We start from the raw sequence: 17,542 nt of genomic DNA on the forward strand, positions 1-17,542 counted from the left end.
CCTTTGGAATGCCCCTGTGAGTACAGCATCCTCAGGGAGGAACCATGGAACTCGGAGTATGTATTTGCCTAGACCTGACAGAATCCTTGCAGGGTTTCAGCTTCTGGTGCAGAGGAATTCCACCTCAGCAACGTACCAGTCAACTTGAGTCCCACGCACCCGCCCTGCCCCAATCCCCCCAAGCCACCGCCGCTGCCCTCGCCCCAGCGGGCAGCGCTTGTCCCTCTCTCTCCCCTCTGGATCTGCAATATTCGGTACCATCAGCCTAGCCTGCCTAATGAAGTGAGATGTTTCATGTGTTCCCTGTGGGTTAATTAATGTCTTGCCACCCTCAGGATGCCAGTTAGGGTGTAGGTCTTCCATGCCCACAATTGCAAAGGGCTCACAGTTCGCGTGTGCCTTATTCCACCGCCGCCCGCCACATGGCACAAGCGTGGTCTCGGAAGAGTTACCGCGAGATGATGGAGCTGCAGGCCAGCTGGGGCGGAGGGGCCTCAGGACACGCCCACAGCCTTCGCAGGAACTGGCTGACGCCCACCGCCTTCGCAATGATTGGCCGCTGGAGGTAGGCGGGATTTCCGGGCACGGCTTCTGGCGTCCTTCCCTCTCAGGGTAGCTGCCGCTGTCCTTCCCGCAGTTGGCCCTGTGGTGTTCCGAAGCCGGTTCCGTACGGCCTGAGGGCCAGGCGAACCTCAGGCTCTTTGTCCTACTAAAAAGCGCAGGTATTTTCTGTTTCTCTGGACAGCTGGGTCTCTCGGCAAGAATAGAAAGCAAAGGTTTGGGATTTTGTCTATAAAAGGGGATGGGTTTTCTATGTGTGGGTGTTGTATTACGGGAGGAGTCAGTGGGGGAAAGAACTCCTCAGTGCTATTAAGAGACTCACTTTCGTTAAACTCATTGGTTTTTGCTGAGGATTCTACCTTTAAGTGCCTAATATGTCCGACTAGTTGTGGGAGATGGTGCTAAGCCGCCATTTGTTTTCATGTGCACTTTTTATTAAAGCGGGTTTTCTCTGTGAATGTGGTCATAATTCAGAATACAGGCAATACACTTAACCACTGCGATTAAAAAGTCACACTTTTAGTTAGCACATGTCGCGTGTCTGATTTGCTTGGAAGAAATTATCAAATTTTGACATAAATTGTGTTACTTTAGTGTATGTAGAAATATGGGGCCACAAATAATCTGAGTTTCAGTTTGCCTCTGTAAAGCCTGTGATTGTCTCCTTCGTTGTATGACAGTATTTGAAAGATGTTTCATGTATCTTTGGCACCGTAAATAATTTAAACCGAATAAGTGGGTATAACCGAGATAAATGGAGTTAGATAGCCGAAAACTGGAACAAAATAGATGCGCTTAAGTTATTCTGTTAACCTGGCACACTGCCTTACTCCTGTAATCCTAGCATTTTGGGAAGTGGAGGTCGGAGGATGGCTTGAAGTCAGGAGTTTGAGACCAGCCTGGGTAACGTAATGGACTCTTTCATTGCTATTTTCGCATCAGGGACTGGTTTAGTAGAAGTCAGTTTTTCCTCAGACAAGGGTTGCGCAGGGGAAGAAGGCGGCGAGGTGGACACGTTTGGGAGTGGGGGCTGGCGGCAGGGCTCCGAGGGGCACGTGGTGGGGCGGGTCTTCCGGTAGGAGCAATGTGACAGAGGCCAGGTGGGGCAGTGAGGCTGTCACGGGGACAGGGAGGGCCAGCGAGGGAGTAGGGAGGATGGTTTCCGGATAAAAGTGTACCACCTCAGGTCATCCTCAGGCGTTACATTCTCCACAGACAGGTATTACATGTCATCCTCCGGCATCACATTCAGGCCACAGATAGGTACGGGTTGAAGGCTAGGGTTTGGGGATCTTTGACCTATTGTATATTTCAAATCACTAAAAGATGGTAAAATATTTAAAATATTCTCCTCCTAGAACATTTTAAGTAGCTCGATTTAATCTCTTATCCAAATATCATGCTGAGTGTGGTGAGTCACCCTTGAAATCCCATCACTTTGGTAGTCCCAAGCTGGCAGAACACTTGAGCCGAAGATTTGGAGACTAGCTTGGGCACTATGGGGAAACCCTTGTCTATTTTTAAAAATACAAAAAATTGCCCAGCTGTGGTAGAAAGCGCCTGTAGTACTAGCTACTTGGGAAGCTGAGATGTAGGAAGATCAGTTGAGGCTGGGTGGAAGAGCCTGCAGTGAGCAGTTCACTTTGGCAACAGGAGACATACATCTCAAGAAAGAAAATATGCAAAACATCACACTGTACCTCATAAATAGATTCTTTTCAAATAAAATTATTTAAATGGGGACATTCTTCATATTGCAACTGAGGAAAATTACAATAGCTTTTCTTATCTAATTTTTAGAAGTGAGATTTTGTCAGGTACATACTAAAATGCAGCATTTGTCCATGAAGTTAGTGCCCCTCTGCTCTGAGTGTTACAAATTTTACATATATAAAGTAAGAAATACTAAAAAGATGTCAGCCTCGGGAAGGGAATTTTACTTGGGTTTTCAGCACAGTACGTAATAAAATTTTCTCTTTTTAGCTTATTTATATCTAAATATAGATAATTTTTTACCATTTACAGCACAATGGTAGAAGCAGATCATCCTGGCAAGCTTTTCATTGGTGGCCTCAATAGAGAAACCAATGAGAAGATGCTTAAAGCAGTATTTGGGAAACATGGTCCCATATCAGAAGGTAACTCTTAAAACCGTGTCTCTGTGTGTGTGTGTGTGTGTGTGTGTGTGTGTGTGTGTGTGTGTATTTTCACATGTATATTTCAATATGTATGTTTAAAATATGTATGTTATATATATATGTTTTGAAAAAATATATTTTTTCGAAGTTCATTGTATACCTACGTTAAAATGCCTTATGCATTTTAAACTCTTATTTTGTAGTATCCGTTTGATATTTGGAAAATTCTCATAGTAGTAGGTTAAGGTTCTGTGGAAAGGATAACCTACTACTTAGAAAGGAAAATGAGGGAAAGTAAATGTGCTGTGGAGTTCCGAAACAAACTGGAATAAACTAGACTGACTGTAGGGGTGACTGAGTACTGAGAACCATAATAGTGATGTGAAATGCAATTATTTTTTAGTTTGATGTAACCTTTAGATGGTGAGTACCTTGATGAGTCCATTATATGAATGTAAAATGTTTTCATATATTTTAGTTCTTTTGATAAAGGATCGAACCAGCAAATCCAGAGGCTTTGCATTTATTACTTTTGAGAACCCTGCAGATGCTAAGAATGCTGCCAAAGATATGAATGGAAAGGTAAGAGTCCCTTATTACTAATATTCTAACTCTGTTCTTCAATTAACAATATTTCTAGGTCTTTTTAATATTACTAAACTTTTGAAGATAGTAGAATGACATATGAAGCCATCCTCTTTTTTGTGCCATATACGTGCAAGTGTAGTTGGAAGGGTATTGGAATTAACATTCTATAAATTAATATTTGGTAACCTTTTTCTATGTTTGTATTTCGATATGAGTGCAAATAGATTTTAAAAGGTTTTGAAGAGCTTTAAAACTTAAAAGGAACCCTCATGTAAATGAAAGTAATAAGTCAATATTTATTAAATGCTATTAATAACAGATGCACAAGAAGGAAAGACTCTTTCCTTCTTGAAGAATGTATTTTATGAAAATATATTCTTGCAAAAGTGTATTTAAATAAGACCCTTACATTTACGGAAAGGTTAAGTAGTTGAAAATAGAAAATAATATGAGAACATTGAAGTCAGATAACAGAAGAAGTAACTGGCATTCTTGGCTCCGTGCTTGCTTTTTCTCCTAAGGACATTTCTTTCCTGTCACCAGAGTAATTTATGTAACATGAATAGCTAATTACTCATTTCCCCAGTGTGTTTGAGGACTTGTTTTGATTGAACCAATGGTCTCTTGTCCTGTTGAGTCTTAAATCTAGAGATTGTGTGTTTACTTAAGCTTTAAACTTCTATGTAATTATGTTAATTATTGAATTCCTTTACATTGTAGTCAAGAGCATTCCATTCTGTGCTCTTTAGTGTTTTTTGCTTTATAGCATTATCCCAATCATGCCGGACATGGTGGCTCATGCATGTAATCCCAACACTTTGGGTGGCCAAGGCGGGCAGATCACAAGGTCAGGAGAAAGAAACCATAATGGCCAACATGGTGAAACCCTGTCGCTACTAAAATACAAAAAAAAAAAAAAAGAAATTAGCTGCATCTGGTTGTGTGTGCCTGTAGTTCCGGCTAGTCAGTAAGCTGAGGCAGGGGAATCGGTTAAACCCAAGGAGGCAGAGGTTGCAGTGAGCCGAGACCACGCCGATGCACTCCAGCCTGGCAACAGAGCAAGAATCCGTCTCAAAAAAACAAAAAATAAATAAAATAAATAAATAACATTATCCCAATCTGTTTTTAGGTCCTGTTAGTCTTCACGCTATTCCCAAAGTGCTTTTTTAGACTCCTTGAGAATTATCCTTCCCTGCGTATGGCTCATAAATAAAATTTATGCTTCAAAAACCACTTAGATTTCATATTTTCTTCCTCATTGCGTATTGTAGGTATTTTCTACTCGCTGTACTATGTATTAATCTATTGATCGTGAAATTGTATATAGTGCATATTTAAGTCTTGCTAGTTGCTTTTCTTTCTGTTACATCTAGCACACTTCCTGTCACATAGCAGAAAGTACATTTTTATTCACCCTTATAAATTAGTATTTCAAGCTGTGGTAGAAACCGAGAGTTGCTTTTGGTTCATGGCTTTGTGGTAGGTATGGAGATAATTTTGACTTCTGTATAGGAATCTATGATAATTTCTTTTTTCCCTCTAGTTTTCAAGCAAAAGGGCAGATAATTTGTGTAAAGTTTTTGTTCGTTTGTTTGTTTTTTAAGATGGAGACTCGCTGCGTGCCCTAGGCTGGATTGCAGTGGGGCCATCTTGGCTTACTGCAACCTTTGCCTCCCGGGTTCAAGCGATTCTCCTGCCTCAGCCTCCCAGTACCAGGGGCTACAGAGGCGTGCCACCACGCCCAGCTAATTTTGTACTTTGAGTAGGGATGGGGTTTCACCCTGTTAGCCAGGATGAGCTGTATCTCTTCACCTCATGATCCACCTGCCTCAGCCTCCCAAAGTATTGGGATTACAGGTGTGAGCCACCGCGCCCAGCCAACGTTATTTCTAAATTACTTCATCTCACATGTTTTATTGTGTTAAAATAACTATGAATGTTGTATGCACATTAATGTTAAGATGGCCAATAAAGGAGGTTCTTCGAGTTTTCAGGGGGAATTAACAGTTAAGGAATTTTGGCTGACTTCAGAACACTGGGAAGGAAGCAGCCGTGGGCAAATCTGGGGAAAATATTTTGAGCCCAGAAATAACAAAAGAAGTTTCAAGGTAGGAACAACGGGCGATGTGGCTGCAAGGGGTCTTGTTCAGGGATTTAAGTCCTTCCTCCAAATAACAAAAGCCATGTAATTTTAAAATCGCATTATTAGCTGAACTGTTTTCAAAAATTGCTGTGGCCTGTAGAAAAGATTACAGTGAAAAATGTTATTATGAAATTAATTAGGATAGTTAAGCATTTCTGAGAAATTACCTGAAGTACTATATTAAGATTCGTTTTTTAGGGGCACGTCTAAGGCAAGGTAAGAAATGAGTAAGGCAAGAAAACTTAATGAGATCAAACAAGGATCACATTTACAGAAACATTTTTAGAGTCAATATAGAATTGTAAATCATATGGGGACATTTTATGTAAGTGTTAGCAAATCCAACAAGAAACAACTCATAATGAGTAATGTGACTAATCACTCTGAAAAAGTAAGCTCATTTTTTTTTAAATGACACAAGTTTCGTTGGGACATTGCAACTTTCAAATCAGTGATGTGACTACAAAGATGAAGTGGATTATATATTGTAAAAAACAGATGTGCCACATTCTTCCATAGAATGTGTGATGGGTCAATCTTTTTTTTTATGTTTGAGTTTTTTTTTTTTAATAATGGAGAAGTTTTCAAGGAATTTGAAAAATAGAATTTGTGTTTGATCCCTTAATGGAAGGCATGTGCTCAGTAACTGTCTCAAATTTGGCATTGCGAAAGATGTGTTCATTTTAGGAGAAAAAAAAGTTTCCTTTTGAGAGAAAATACCTCGAATTGAACTACAGTTGATGTAAAAATGTTTGTAAAATGTGCATACGTTAAATGTGCCAGTGTTATTGATAGTACCCTTAATACTTCTAGTCTTTGGATGGAAAAGCAATAAAAGTAGAACAAGCCAAGAAACCATCTTTTCAAAGTGATGGTAGGCGGAGACCACCAGCTTCTTCGAGAACCAGAAGCCCTTCAGGAAGTCTGAGATCTGCAAGAGGAAGCAGTGGAGGAACAAGAGGGTGGCTTCCCTCACATGAAGGACACCTGGGTAATGTTTTAAAATATAAAGATGGAACCATAGGACTGAAAGAAAATAAGTTTGACGATATCGAAATTTCTCAATTTTTTTATTTCCTGTATGAAGAGAAAATTAGCTTATTGATAATAAGCAAACTTATTTCTAAGTACTAAAGGCGTATTAGAAGAATGATTGAACTAATATCTAACATTTGTTTTAAAATTATAGTAAGTTTGCATTGAAGTAACACACATTTGAAACTGGGTTGTGTTTGTGAATGCTGATTGCCTGTACTCAACCGGTTTTCTGCAGAACCCATTTATATTCATTATACTTTAGAGTTTTCTACTTTAGGGCCCAGAACTTCGTGTCAGTTGTATTATCAAAGTACGATGTAATATTTAAAATTTTCCAACAGGAAAAAGTAACTGAATACTGAAGATTGATTTTGCAGTATTTGTTTTCTTGTGTCTACATGTGGAAACATCTATGCAAATGTATTGCTTTGTAATTTTGATACAGAGAGTTTGTACATTGGCCTGCCATAAAGCATTTTCAATTGAAGAAATGTAGAACTTTAATTTCTGAAAAGAGTTTGTGACTCTGGAAAGTTCTAAAAACCACGGCTTCACAGATATGTATGAATCTTTCTTTGCTGGAGGCTGAGTCACTGAAAATGATATTTATGAGTGATTTACTTAATAGAAATGAGGGGTCCATCTTTACATCCAAAAGAAAAACAAACCATATATTTAAAAAAAAAGGAAAAAAAAAAACTGTTGGATGGGCTGGGCGAGGTGGCTCACGCCTGTCACCTCAGCACCTGGGGAGTACAGGGCAGGTGGACCACGAGGTCAGGATTTCCAGACCAGCCTGGCCAACATGGTGAAACCCTGTCTCTCCTAAAGATACAAAAAAATTTGCCTGGGCGTGGTGGCGTGCACCTGTAATCCCAGCTACTCAGGAGGCTGAGGCAGGAGAATCACGGGAACCTGGGAGGCAAAAGCTGCAGTGAGCCAAGGTTATGCCATGGCACTCCAACCTGCGTGATAGGGCAAGAGTGCATCTGAATAAATAAATAAATAAACCTGTTGGTTAAGTTGTATTATCTATTAACCAACCTTCAAAACTCTAACAATTAACTTGGAGTTTTAATAACCAGACGTGTAATTAATTGGAGATTGTTTTCAAGTTGAAATTGCAGTGTTTGCTCCAGTTTAAGATGCATAGCTTCATGGCCATTTTGTCTCCACTGATCTTGAGGGTGAGGTTCAATTATACTCTGCCACGGACGAGAATGTATATATAAATTCTAACCTGTAACACCACCTGGCAATTGGCATATATCTACATTTTTGTAGATGTAAAAAAATATGTTTATATTACCGAATATGCAATTCTTAAAGACTGTTAAAATTCAGCATAGTCTCATCTGAAAATTAGTGTCTCATAAGGGAATTTTAAGAATTCTATATTGTGTTAACAAATTTTAGAGACAATGTATTTTCCTGATATGTGACTTCTTGGTATTGGAAATATTTGAGTTTCTTTGAATGGAAATTAGTTTATCTTTATGATGTGCTTTGAAAATTTTTCCTCATTACAGAAGGATATAAACAGTCAGTTATCATTTTTCTTTTAATATTTTTATGCCTATTATATTTAGATATTTTAGTGATAGGTTTCTGCCCTGTTCACGCCCCATTTTCCCACATCTCTCCCTCATACCGATATATTATGATACTTGAGTTCCTTTCTAGGTTTTCTAAATGAACTTTTATTGCTTGAAGTGTACTAATACCATGTAGGAATGCTAATTTTATTAGTTTAGACAAAATGTGAATTTGTTATAAAATGTAGAAAATATTTGTAAACAACTAAAACTTAGCCATTTAAGAAACAGTGATGTTAGTTAACTAAAAAGATTTTGTTTGAAATACAGATGATGGTGGATACACTCCTGATCTCAAGATGAGTTATTCTAGGGGACTCACTCCAGTTAAAAGAGGTCCATCTTCAAGAAGTGGAGGTCCTCCTCTGAAAAAATCTGCTCCTTCTGCTGTGGCAAGAAGCAGTAGTTGGATGGGAAGCCAAGGTAAATGCTACCTGACAGAAAGACCGTAGTTTTTGTATGACTGAAAATGAGCCGTTTTACCTGAATGCTTAGCTTTAAGTTCATTGAACAAAAGGGAAGTGACACATACGTGAGCATAATTGCTGATTGATAGCTTTTATTATAGTTTCTATCTCACTAGGTACATTTCAGATTTATGTTGAAGAAATACTTGAGCTTCTCATTGCAGATCAAAGAAGTGATTAGAGTGAGGCCAACATTCCTTTTAATCCTGTGTTGGCTAGAAAATTCCCCTTAATTTTTCTAAAAGTTCCTAGCAGTATTCTTTGATGGTAGGCTTCTTGATGTAATTAATTCTTCCATTTCCTAAGTCCCCTGGTGTCCCATTCTAAAAATTGCTTGTTCGGTGACTTTGCCGGGTTGGAGTCTTGCTCTTACTACGTGAGAGTGCACTATGTGAGATGACGGCTTACCATAGCCTCAAATTTGTGAGATGACGGCTTACTATAGCCTCAAATTCCTGGGCTCAAGCAATTCTGCTGTTTCAGCCTCCCGAGTTTCTGCAACTACAGGCATGCAGCAGCACACCTAGCTACATTTTTTTCCTATGTTTTTGTAGAGAGAGGATCTGACTACATTGTCAAAACTGATGTTAAAGCCCGGGGCTCAAGCGGTCCAGCTGCCTCAGCCTTCCACACTCACTCACAGTGTGAGCCGCTAAGCCTGGCCATCCAGCTTCTGAGACCTCAGTAATGCGTATGTGCAAGGCATACTCACTGCTTGCATGAAGATTCAAAAGAACTACAAGAGCATTTAGCAGACAAGGAGTCATTGGGCTTAAATATGATTTAAAAATAAATTTAAGGCTCAAGAGGTAGACACGTAGGAGTCCAAAATTCTTAAATTAAGTGGATATCACAGAAATGCAGAGTTGTGAAATATAGGTGTATGTAAATCAGTAATTGAGATTGTACCGGGATGTTTAAACATTAACACAAGGTCCTTAGTGTAAGATTTGAAATTATTTGAGGAGAGAATTTAGAACTAAGCAACATGAGGTGAGCAGTAGGGTTGAATGCAAGTAATACTTTTGAGAATTGTAAGACTGCAGACTGAGCAGAAGAAAATAAGACAATAAATAAAAGTTCTTAGCAAGGAAGTTTAAGCAGAGCAAATTAAAATTCTTTCTTAGTCCTCCATCCACATATGGAGGAAGTTAAAAACTGCCATTTTCAATTTTACATTTCATACGTAGAGTATCGGTGAAAGGAGGTATTTATTGGCTTCAGGATACCCAAGCCAACACATTTCCATTGGAAAATTAGCCAGTGAAGGTATCATATGTGAAACACTGACCTCTAAGGAATAGCAAGTGAAGAATATATTAAAGGAGAAACTTTCTATTTTGAAATAGCAACAATGTTGTAATGACCCCTTGCATAGCATTGCTTTCTTTGCAGTAAAAGCAAATCCTGACCATCATTAGAAAATCTTCACTAATACATTTAAATTTGTCAACATTTAAGATAGAGCCAACCAGTTAGAGATAAAGAACTTTTATGTAAACATTTAGCATATAGTCATTTAAAGGTAGCTGTATTTATGTGTGTGAGATGGACTGAATGATATTGGAAAATCTACCTTCTTTGGCTGAGAAAGGACAATGTATGTAAACTTTAAAATCAGTGAAGAGTTTGATGGTTTTACGTGTTTTCCCTGTGTCACTCACAGTCATCAGTAATTTACATGAAAAGGAAAATAAGAACTAAGTAGTTATTAACCATTACAAATGAACTTTTACCTAAGCATTAATGTTTGCCTTCAGCTTCATTAGAAGAACTGGCCTTGTGGAAGCCATGGGATTATCCAAAGCCATGAGAAATATTCACAGTGTCATGTCTGTCTAGTAATTTAGGAAACAAAGAATGGAGTCATAGAAGAAATAATTTAAAAAAGTTGTTTGAGAGAAGAGAAAATAGCGTTTCAGATTTGGTGTTCTTTACGTAATGTTCCATCATTTGAATGTTAAAGGTCCCATGTCACAAAGAAGAGAGAATTATGGAGTTCCTCCACGCAGAGGGACAATATCTTCCTGGAGAAATGATCGCATGTCACCAAGATATGATGGTTATGCAACTAACGATGGGTAAAGGAAAAATTAAAAAACACAGTTGATTTTTTTTTCTGTGGTGATGAAATTCACATAACAAAATTAAATATTATAAGGTGAACAGTTAAGTGGTGTTTAATACGTTCTGTGCCAGGCAACAACTACCTCCATCGACTTCCAGAACATTTTCATTACTCCAAATTAAAACTCCAACTACCAGTTAAGCAGTCCCTCCCAGTTTCTCCTTTTCCTCAGCTGCTAGATAACACCAGTCAGTGTTCTGCCTCTGAACTTAACCTGTTGTGGGTATTTAATGTTAATGTGCTCAAACACTACATGACTTTTTGTATTTGTCTTCTCTCCTTTTGCATGATGTCCTGAAGGTTCATTTACATCATAGCACTTCACTCCTTCCACAAGCTATTAACCCATTATTTTATCTGGGTTGTTTCCACCCGAGTATTTCTACGCACCAATATTTGTTTGAGTATGCCTATTCGGTTCTGGGTGTATATGAGTGGAATTGCATGGTCCTATGATAATGATGTTTGTTTTCTTGAGGAACCACCACATTTCTCCATAGTAGCTGCATCATGTTCCGTTCCAACCTAGCATTGTATCAGCATTCCAATTGATCTACATCCTCTCAAACACTTGTTATTTCCTGCTGTTTGAAGTTTATTGCCATTCCAATGTGTGTTTGAAATATGATATCCCATTTTGGATTTGAAATGCATTTTCTGCACCCATTAACTCATCATGCACTTGTGTCCTAGAACTTAAAGTATAATAAAACAAAAAGAAATGCATTTTCTGCATCACTGAATATGAGTATCTGTCCCATGTGCTTTTTGGGCATTTGCCGATTTTATTTGGGGAAAAACTGTTTAGAAGTTTGGCCTTTTAATTTTGTTTAAGTTGTAAGTTAGTCATGTATTGGATACTAGAAGTTGAAAATTTAAAATTTGTTGCTTAAACTTATGCACACAGAAATCATCCAAGTTGCCAAGAAACGAGGGATTATGCTCCACCATCTAGAGGCTATGCATACTGTGATAATGGTCATTCTAATCGGGATGAACATTCCTCTAGAGGATATAGGTACTGTACCTTTTTCTGGATTTGTCAAATAGATTTCTTAAATTGTTCATTCCAACTAACGTTCTATCAGGGCTCCAATTTATCTACATCCTCTCAAACACTTGTTATTTCCTGCTTTGGAAAATTTATTGCCCTTCCAGTGTGTGTGTGTGAAATATGATATCCCATTCTGGATTTGAAATGCATTTTCTGCACCCATTAATTCATCATGCACATGTACCCTAGAACTTAAAGTATAATAAAAAAAATGCATTTTCTGAATCACTGAATATGAGTATCTGTCCCATGTGCATCTTGGGCATTTGCCCATTTTATTTAGAGAAATATCTATTTAGATGTTTGGCCTTTTAATTTTGTTTAAGTTGTAAGTTAGTCATATATCGGATACTAGAAGTTGAAAATTTAAAATTTGTTGCTTAAACTTATGCATACAGAAATCATCGAAGTTCCCGAGAAACTAGGGATTATGCTCCACCATCTAGAGGCCATGCATACCGTGACTGTGGTCATTCTCGTCGGCATGAAACTTATTCCAGAGGATATAGGTACTGTACCTTTTTCTGGATTTGTCAAATAGATTTCTCAAATTGTTTGTTCCAACTAACATTGTATCAGGGCTCCAATTTACCTACATCCTCTCAAACACTTGTTATTTCCTGCTTTTGAAAATGTATTGCCATTCATCTGTGTGTGTGAAATATGATATCTCATTTTGGATTTGAAATGCATTTTCTGCACCTATTAACCCATCATGCACATGTACCCTAGAACTTAAAGTATAATAAAAAAAGAAATGCATTTTCTGAATCACTGAATATGAGTATCTGTCCCATGTGCTTTTTGGGCATTTGCCCATTTTATTTGGAGAAATATCTGTTTAGATGTTTGGCCTTTTAATTTTGTTTAAGTTGTAAGTTAGTCATATATCAGATACTAGAAGTAGAAAATTTAAATTTGTTGCTTAAACTTATGCATACAGAAATCATCGAAGTTCCCGAGAAACTAGGGATTATCCTCCACCATCTAGAGGCCATGCTTACCATGATTATGGTCATTCTCGTCGGCATGAAAGTTATTCTAGAGCATATAGGTACTGTACCTTTTCTGGATTTGTCAAATAGATTTCTTAAATTGTTCATTCCAACTAACATTGTATCAGGGCTCCAATTTATCTGCATCCTCTCAAACACTTTTTATTTCCTGCTTTTGAAAATTTATTGCCATTCATCTGTGTGTGTGAAATATGATATCTCATTTTGGATTTGAAATGCATTTTCTGCACCCATTAACTCATCATGCACATGTATCCTAGAACTTAAAGTATAATAAAACAAAAAGAAATGCATTTTCTGAATCACTGAATATGAGTATCTGTCCCTTGTGCTTTTTGGCCATTTGCCTATTTTATTTGGAGAAATATCTATTTAGATGTTTGGCCTTTTAATTTAAAGTTGTAAGTTAGTCATGTGTTCGATACTAGAAGATGAAAAGTTAAAATTTGTTGCTTAAACTTATGCACAGAGAAATCATCTAAGTTCCCGAGAACCTAGGGATTATGCTCCACCATCTAGAGGCTAGGCATACTGAGACTATGGTCATTCTATGCAGGATGAACATTCCTCTAGAGGATATAGATACTGTAACTTTTTCTGGATTTATCAAATAGATTTCTTATATTGTTCATTCCAAATAACATTGTGTCAGGGCTCCAATTTATCTACATCCTCTCAAACACTTGTTATTTCCTGCTTTTGAAAATTTATTGCCCTTCCAGTGTGTGTGTGTGAAGTGTGGAAGCTCCTTTTTTATTTGAAATGCATTTCCTGCATCATTGATTATCAGTATCTGTTTCATGTGCTTTTTGGGCATTTGGGCATTTTGGGCATTTGGGATCTGTGGGTATTTTATTTAGATGGTTGGCAATTTAACTGTGTTTAAGTTGTAATGTAGTTCTATTTTGGATACTACAATTTGACAATTTAACATTCCTTGCTTAAACTTGTGCACGCAGAAATAGTCCAAGTTCCCGAGAAACCAGGGATTATACTCCACCACCTAGAGACTACGCATACCGTGATTATGGTCATTCTAGTTGGGATGAACATTCCTCTAGAGGATATAGGTACTGTCATGTTATCTGGATTTATCAAATGGATTTCTTAAATTGTTCATTCGGAAATTGAAAAGACTTTTTTTTTTTCAATTTAGTTATCACGATGGCTACGGTGAGGCCCTTGGTAGAGATCATTCTGAACATCTACGTGGAAGTTCTTATAGAGATGCATTTCAGGGATACGGTAAGGGTCCAGGATGGATTTGTAAATTACAGAATTTTATTTAATAGACCGGATTGTTATTTTAATGAAATTCTAAGGAAAATTGTAAAGGACATATGCAACATGTTTAAATATTGAGTATTCTTTTTTTTTTTGATCATCCCAGAAACATATTTATTCATTTTCATCATTGTGCACAAATAATAAAATAAACAGTGCTTATCTGGTACTCATTATCAGTATAAAGCCTAGGGAATGATATGAAGGTGAGAACTTCAGTTAACGTTAAGAAAATGTGACTGAGCATTTACTTTAGAATTAAGTTTGTTAAGCTGCAAAATACTACTCTTACACTTCTCTTAAATAAAACCTTCTGACTATTGAAGACTTGATTAATATCCTGTCAACAAAGGCGGAGGAAAGCAGATATTTCCAAATAGTACTTTAACTAATTCATGCTTTAATGATAGCAGTAAAAATGTTTAAATGTAGTCCCACATATTATTTTATCAACCCTGCAGGGACGTCTCATGATGCACCACCTGCACGAGGGCCTCGGATGTCTTATGGTGGAAGCACCTGCCATGCATATAGTAATACACGAGATAGATATGGCAGAAGTTGGGAGAGTTACTCAAGGAGCTGTGGTGATTTTCATTATTGTGATCGTGAGCATGTTTGCAGAAAAGACCAAAGGAATCCGCCTTCTCTGGGTAGGGTGCTCCCTGATCCTCGTGAAGCATATGGTAGCTCAAGTTATGTGGCATCTATAGTAGATGGTGGGGAGAGTCGATCTGAAAAAGGAGACTCGAGCAGATATTAAAGCAAGCATTCAAAATAATAGTTATTGCATACCAAACCTTGTTTGCAAATCAAAAATTGAAATGTTATTTCTGCATCGTTACCTGCATATTACTGACAGAAACATGTTGGTTTTGTGGAGAGAGGTAGATACTGACTTCCTCCATGAATTTTTTGAGGTATTCAAAGGAAAAGGAATTGTTTTCGAAGTAATTTCATGCTTGTTGATGCTATTTGGAAAGTGTTTAGATGTAATATCTACCTTAAAATTTTCACAATAAAATTTTACATGTACTGCAAGATGCCTGGTGTTATTGGTTAGCCGCACATGCTTAAAGCAAATTCAATAGGAGAGTAAATTGTGTAGTTTGTTGTACGTTTTCCTTTGTTTCTTTGAACACAGATGCAAAATTAGGGATGTGTTATGTCGCCCTTGCAAGCTGCTCAAGTTTTCTAATTAGGCTGTTTCTCTTTAAAAACTAACAAGGTTAAAATGTTGGAGAAGTCTTCAGAAAGACTACAAAACTGTCTGCCTCACCATAAAATGTTTATTTTTTAGAGGAATAGTACAGGTCAAAGAAATAATTAGATGTATTGATACTAAAGTTTAAGACATCCAGAACATTCTATGTGAAGCATTCTGTGACTGAAGAGGATAACGGTCATGAAAACTTTTTTTTTCACGTAAATCAGAAGTGAACCAGCTAAGTTTCTCAGGTGCATACCATAATGAATTTAAATGTTTGTAGTTTAAATAGTGGAAAGTAAGTGTTTTGTCTTGTGAGGTACCCACGTTAATTTTTTCTTGAATATTTTGCCAATGGATGTTGTAAATAATGGTGTAGTAATATGTTCTTAGAGATAGGAATAATCTAGAGTGGTTGGGATAGTATCACATTTTTTTGAGATGAAGTGTAGCTTTGTCGCCGAAGCTGGGGTGCAGTGGCTCTGTCTTGGCTTATGGCAACCGCTGCCTTCTGGGTCCAAGCTATTCTCCTGCCTCAGCATCCTGAGTAACTGGTATTAGATATGTGTGCAGCACAGCTGGGCCAATTTTTGTATTTTTAGTGCAGACAGCGTTTCACCTTGTTTGCCAGGCTGTTCTTAAAATCCTGATCCACCCTCCTCAGACTCCCGAAGTGCTAAGATCATAGGCATGTGCCTCCACTGTCAGCCTATCGTATTTAATTGATAATATGAATGGAAACACTTTAAACCTCATACTTAGAGGAAAGTGAAGTGTATAAAACATAAACAACAGCATAAAGTTTCCGACGGGATTGCTTAAAGTTTTAAGACATCATTGAATGATAAAAATAGTTAGACCGAAATAACTAAATGAATTAATTTTCCTGATTATACAAACTAAAGAAATGAAATACATCAAGTTCCAGAAGTTTTGCAGTCCATAATTCTTACAATTGACAGACTAATCTGCAAGGAGGAAGTATGTTCTTGAAAAATTTTGACACAATCATCAATTTTTATAGGGTAAGTTTACAAATAATTTTAAAGGGAGAAGTTACCAACTTTGATTTTCAAGTGAGTTATTCGTGTTATGAAGTGTTTTCATTCACCTGTAGCATTGTGAGGATGAAGTGAAAAGATAAATTCCCCGAGTCTTGTGTATCTTACTGTCCATGTGTGATGGCTCAGGTCTCTAATTCTAACACTTGGGGAGGCCGAGGCTTGCAGAGCACTTTAGGACAGGAGTTGAAGACCAGGCTGGCCAACACCATGAAACCCCATCTCTACCAAAAATACAAAAATTAGCCGGGCATGGTGGTGCCTGCCTGTAGTACGTTGCAGTTAATTGGGAGGCTCAGGCAGGACAATGGTTTGAACTTGGGAGCCTGATGCTGCGGTGAGCCGATATTGCACCATGCACTCTAGCCTGGGTGACAGAGTGCGACTCCAACACAAAAATAATTATGTCAATCAACAAATATATCAATAATACATAGGGTATCCTTCAGTTCAAGCAGTTATCGATTCTTTTTTCTTTTTTAGAGACAAGGTCTCACACTGTTGTCCAGCCTAGACTGCAGTGGCACCATCATAGCTCACTGCAGCCTTGAACACGGGGTTCAAATGTGCAAGCCTTCCATTTCAGCCTCCCAAGTAGCTGGAATTACAGACACACACCAACCACCATGCCCAGCTTTTGTGTTTGTGTGTGTGTGGTAGGGACAATGCTTTGGATATGTTGTTCAGGCTGGTCTCAAATTCCCAGACCGAAATGATCCTCCTTTCCTGGCTTCCCAAAGTGTTGTGATTATAGCAGTGAGCCACTGAGTCTGGCATATCTTTTCTTATTATGAGCGACATTCCACCTCACGGAGTCTGGCGTATCTTTTCTTGGTATCAGCGACATTTCACCTTTGCTCTTTTAATTATTTTGAGATGTACAATAAATCATTATTAGGTGTAGTCATCCTGTGCCACTGAACACTAGATATGATTCCTTCTAAGCAAGTATAATTTAACCCACCCCCATCCCCTCTTTGATCCCTCCCTTACCAGTTCACATTACTTGTATCAAAATATCACATGTATGCCAAAAGTATTTACAACTGTTAGGTACAAATTTTCATTCCCTTCCTCCTTCCCTCCCTTCCTTTCTTCCTTCCTGTCTTTCTTTCTTTTTGTCTCTGTATCTTTCTCTCTCACTGATTTATTTATTTTTTTCAGACAGAATCCTGCCCTGTCACCTAGGCTGGAGTGCAGTGGCGTGATCTCAGCTCACTGCTCCCTCCTTATCACGGGTTCAAGCAATCGTCCAGTCACAC

General features: G+C 38.0%; 1 protein-coding gene across 6 annotated transcripts; it reads left to right on the top strand.

The window, feature by feature from the left end:
* Positions 1-571: 571 nt before the first annotated feature.
* On the top strand, positions 572-15,051 carry LOC129395771 (RNA-binding motif protein, Y chromosome, family 1 member F/J-like). Of its 6 annotated transcripts, XM_055107214.1 has the most exons (13): positions 587-722; positions 1,406-1,464; positions 2,587-2,699; positions 3,178-3,281; positions 6,244-6,421; positions 8,334-8,486; positions 10,497-10,611; positions 11,566-11,676; positions 12,111-12,221; positions 12,656-12,766; positions 13,688-13,798; positions 13,885-13,973; positions 14,474-15,051. In XM_055107214.1, exons 3-13 carry the CDS (start codon positions 2,591-2,593, stop codon positions 14,773-14,775), a joined length of 1,494 nt encoding a protein of 497 aa, XP_054963189.1. In that variant the 5' UTR covers positions 587-722; positions 1,406-1,464; positions 2,587-2,590; the 3' UTR covers positions 14,776-15,051. The 6 variants fall into 6 exon arrangements, with proteins under 6 accessions (XP_054963190.1, XP_054963189.1, XP_054963191.1 ...); XM_055107215.1 differs by lacking the exon at positions 1,406-1,464 and having other exon boundaries at positions 572-722; XM_055107216.1 differs by lacking the exon at positions 13,688-13,798.
* Positions 15,052-17,542: the final 2,491 nt, after the last annotated feature.

The sequence above is a fragment of the Pan paniscus genome, chromosome Y, assembly GCF_029289425.2.
Source record: "Pan paniscus chromosome Y, NHGRI_mPanPan1-v2.0_pri, whole genome shotgun sequence".
NCBI lineage: Eukaryota > Metazoa > Chordata > Mammalia > Primates > Hominidae > Pan > Pan paniscus.

Bases quoted from the DNA above. Each gene is read 5' to 3' on its own strand.
- LOC129395771 (XM_055107215.1), top strand. From the start codon at position 2,591: ATGGTAGAAGCAGATCATCCTGGCAAGCTTTTCATTGGTGGCCTCAAT. The intron at 2,700-3,177 runs GTAACTCTTAAA...CATATATTTTAG, and splicing joins ACATGGTCCCATATCAGAAG to TTCTTTTGATAAAGGATCGA. The intron at 3,282-6,243 runs GTAAGAGTCCCT...TAATACTTCTAG, and splicing joins CCAAAGATATGAATGGAAAG to TCTTTGGATGGAAAAGCAAT.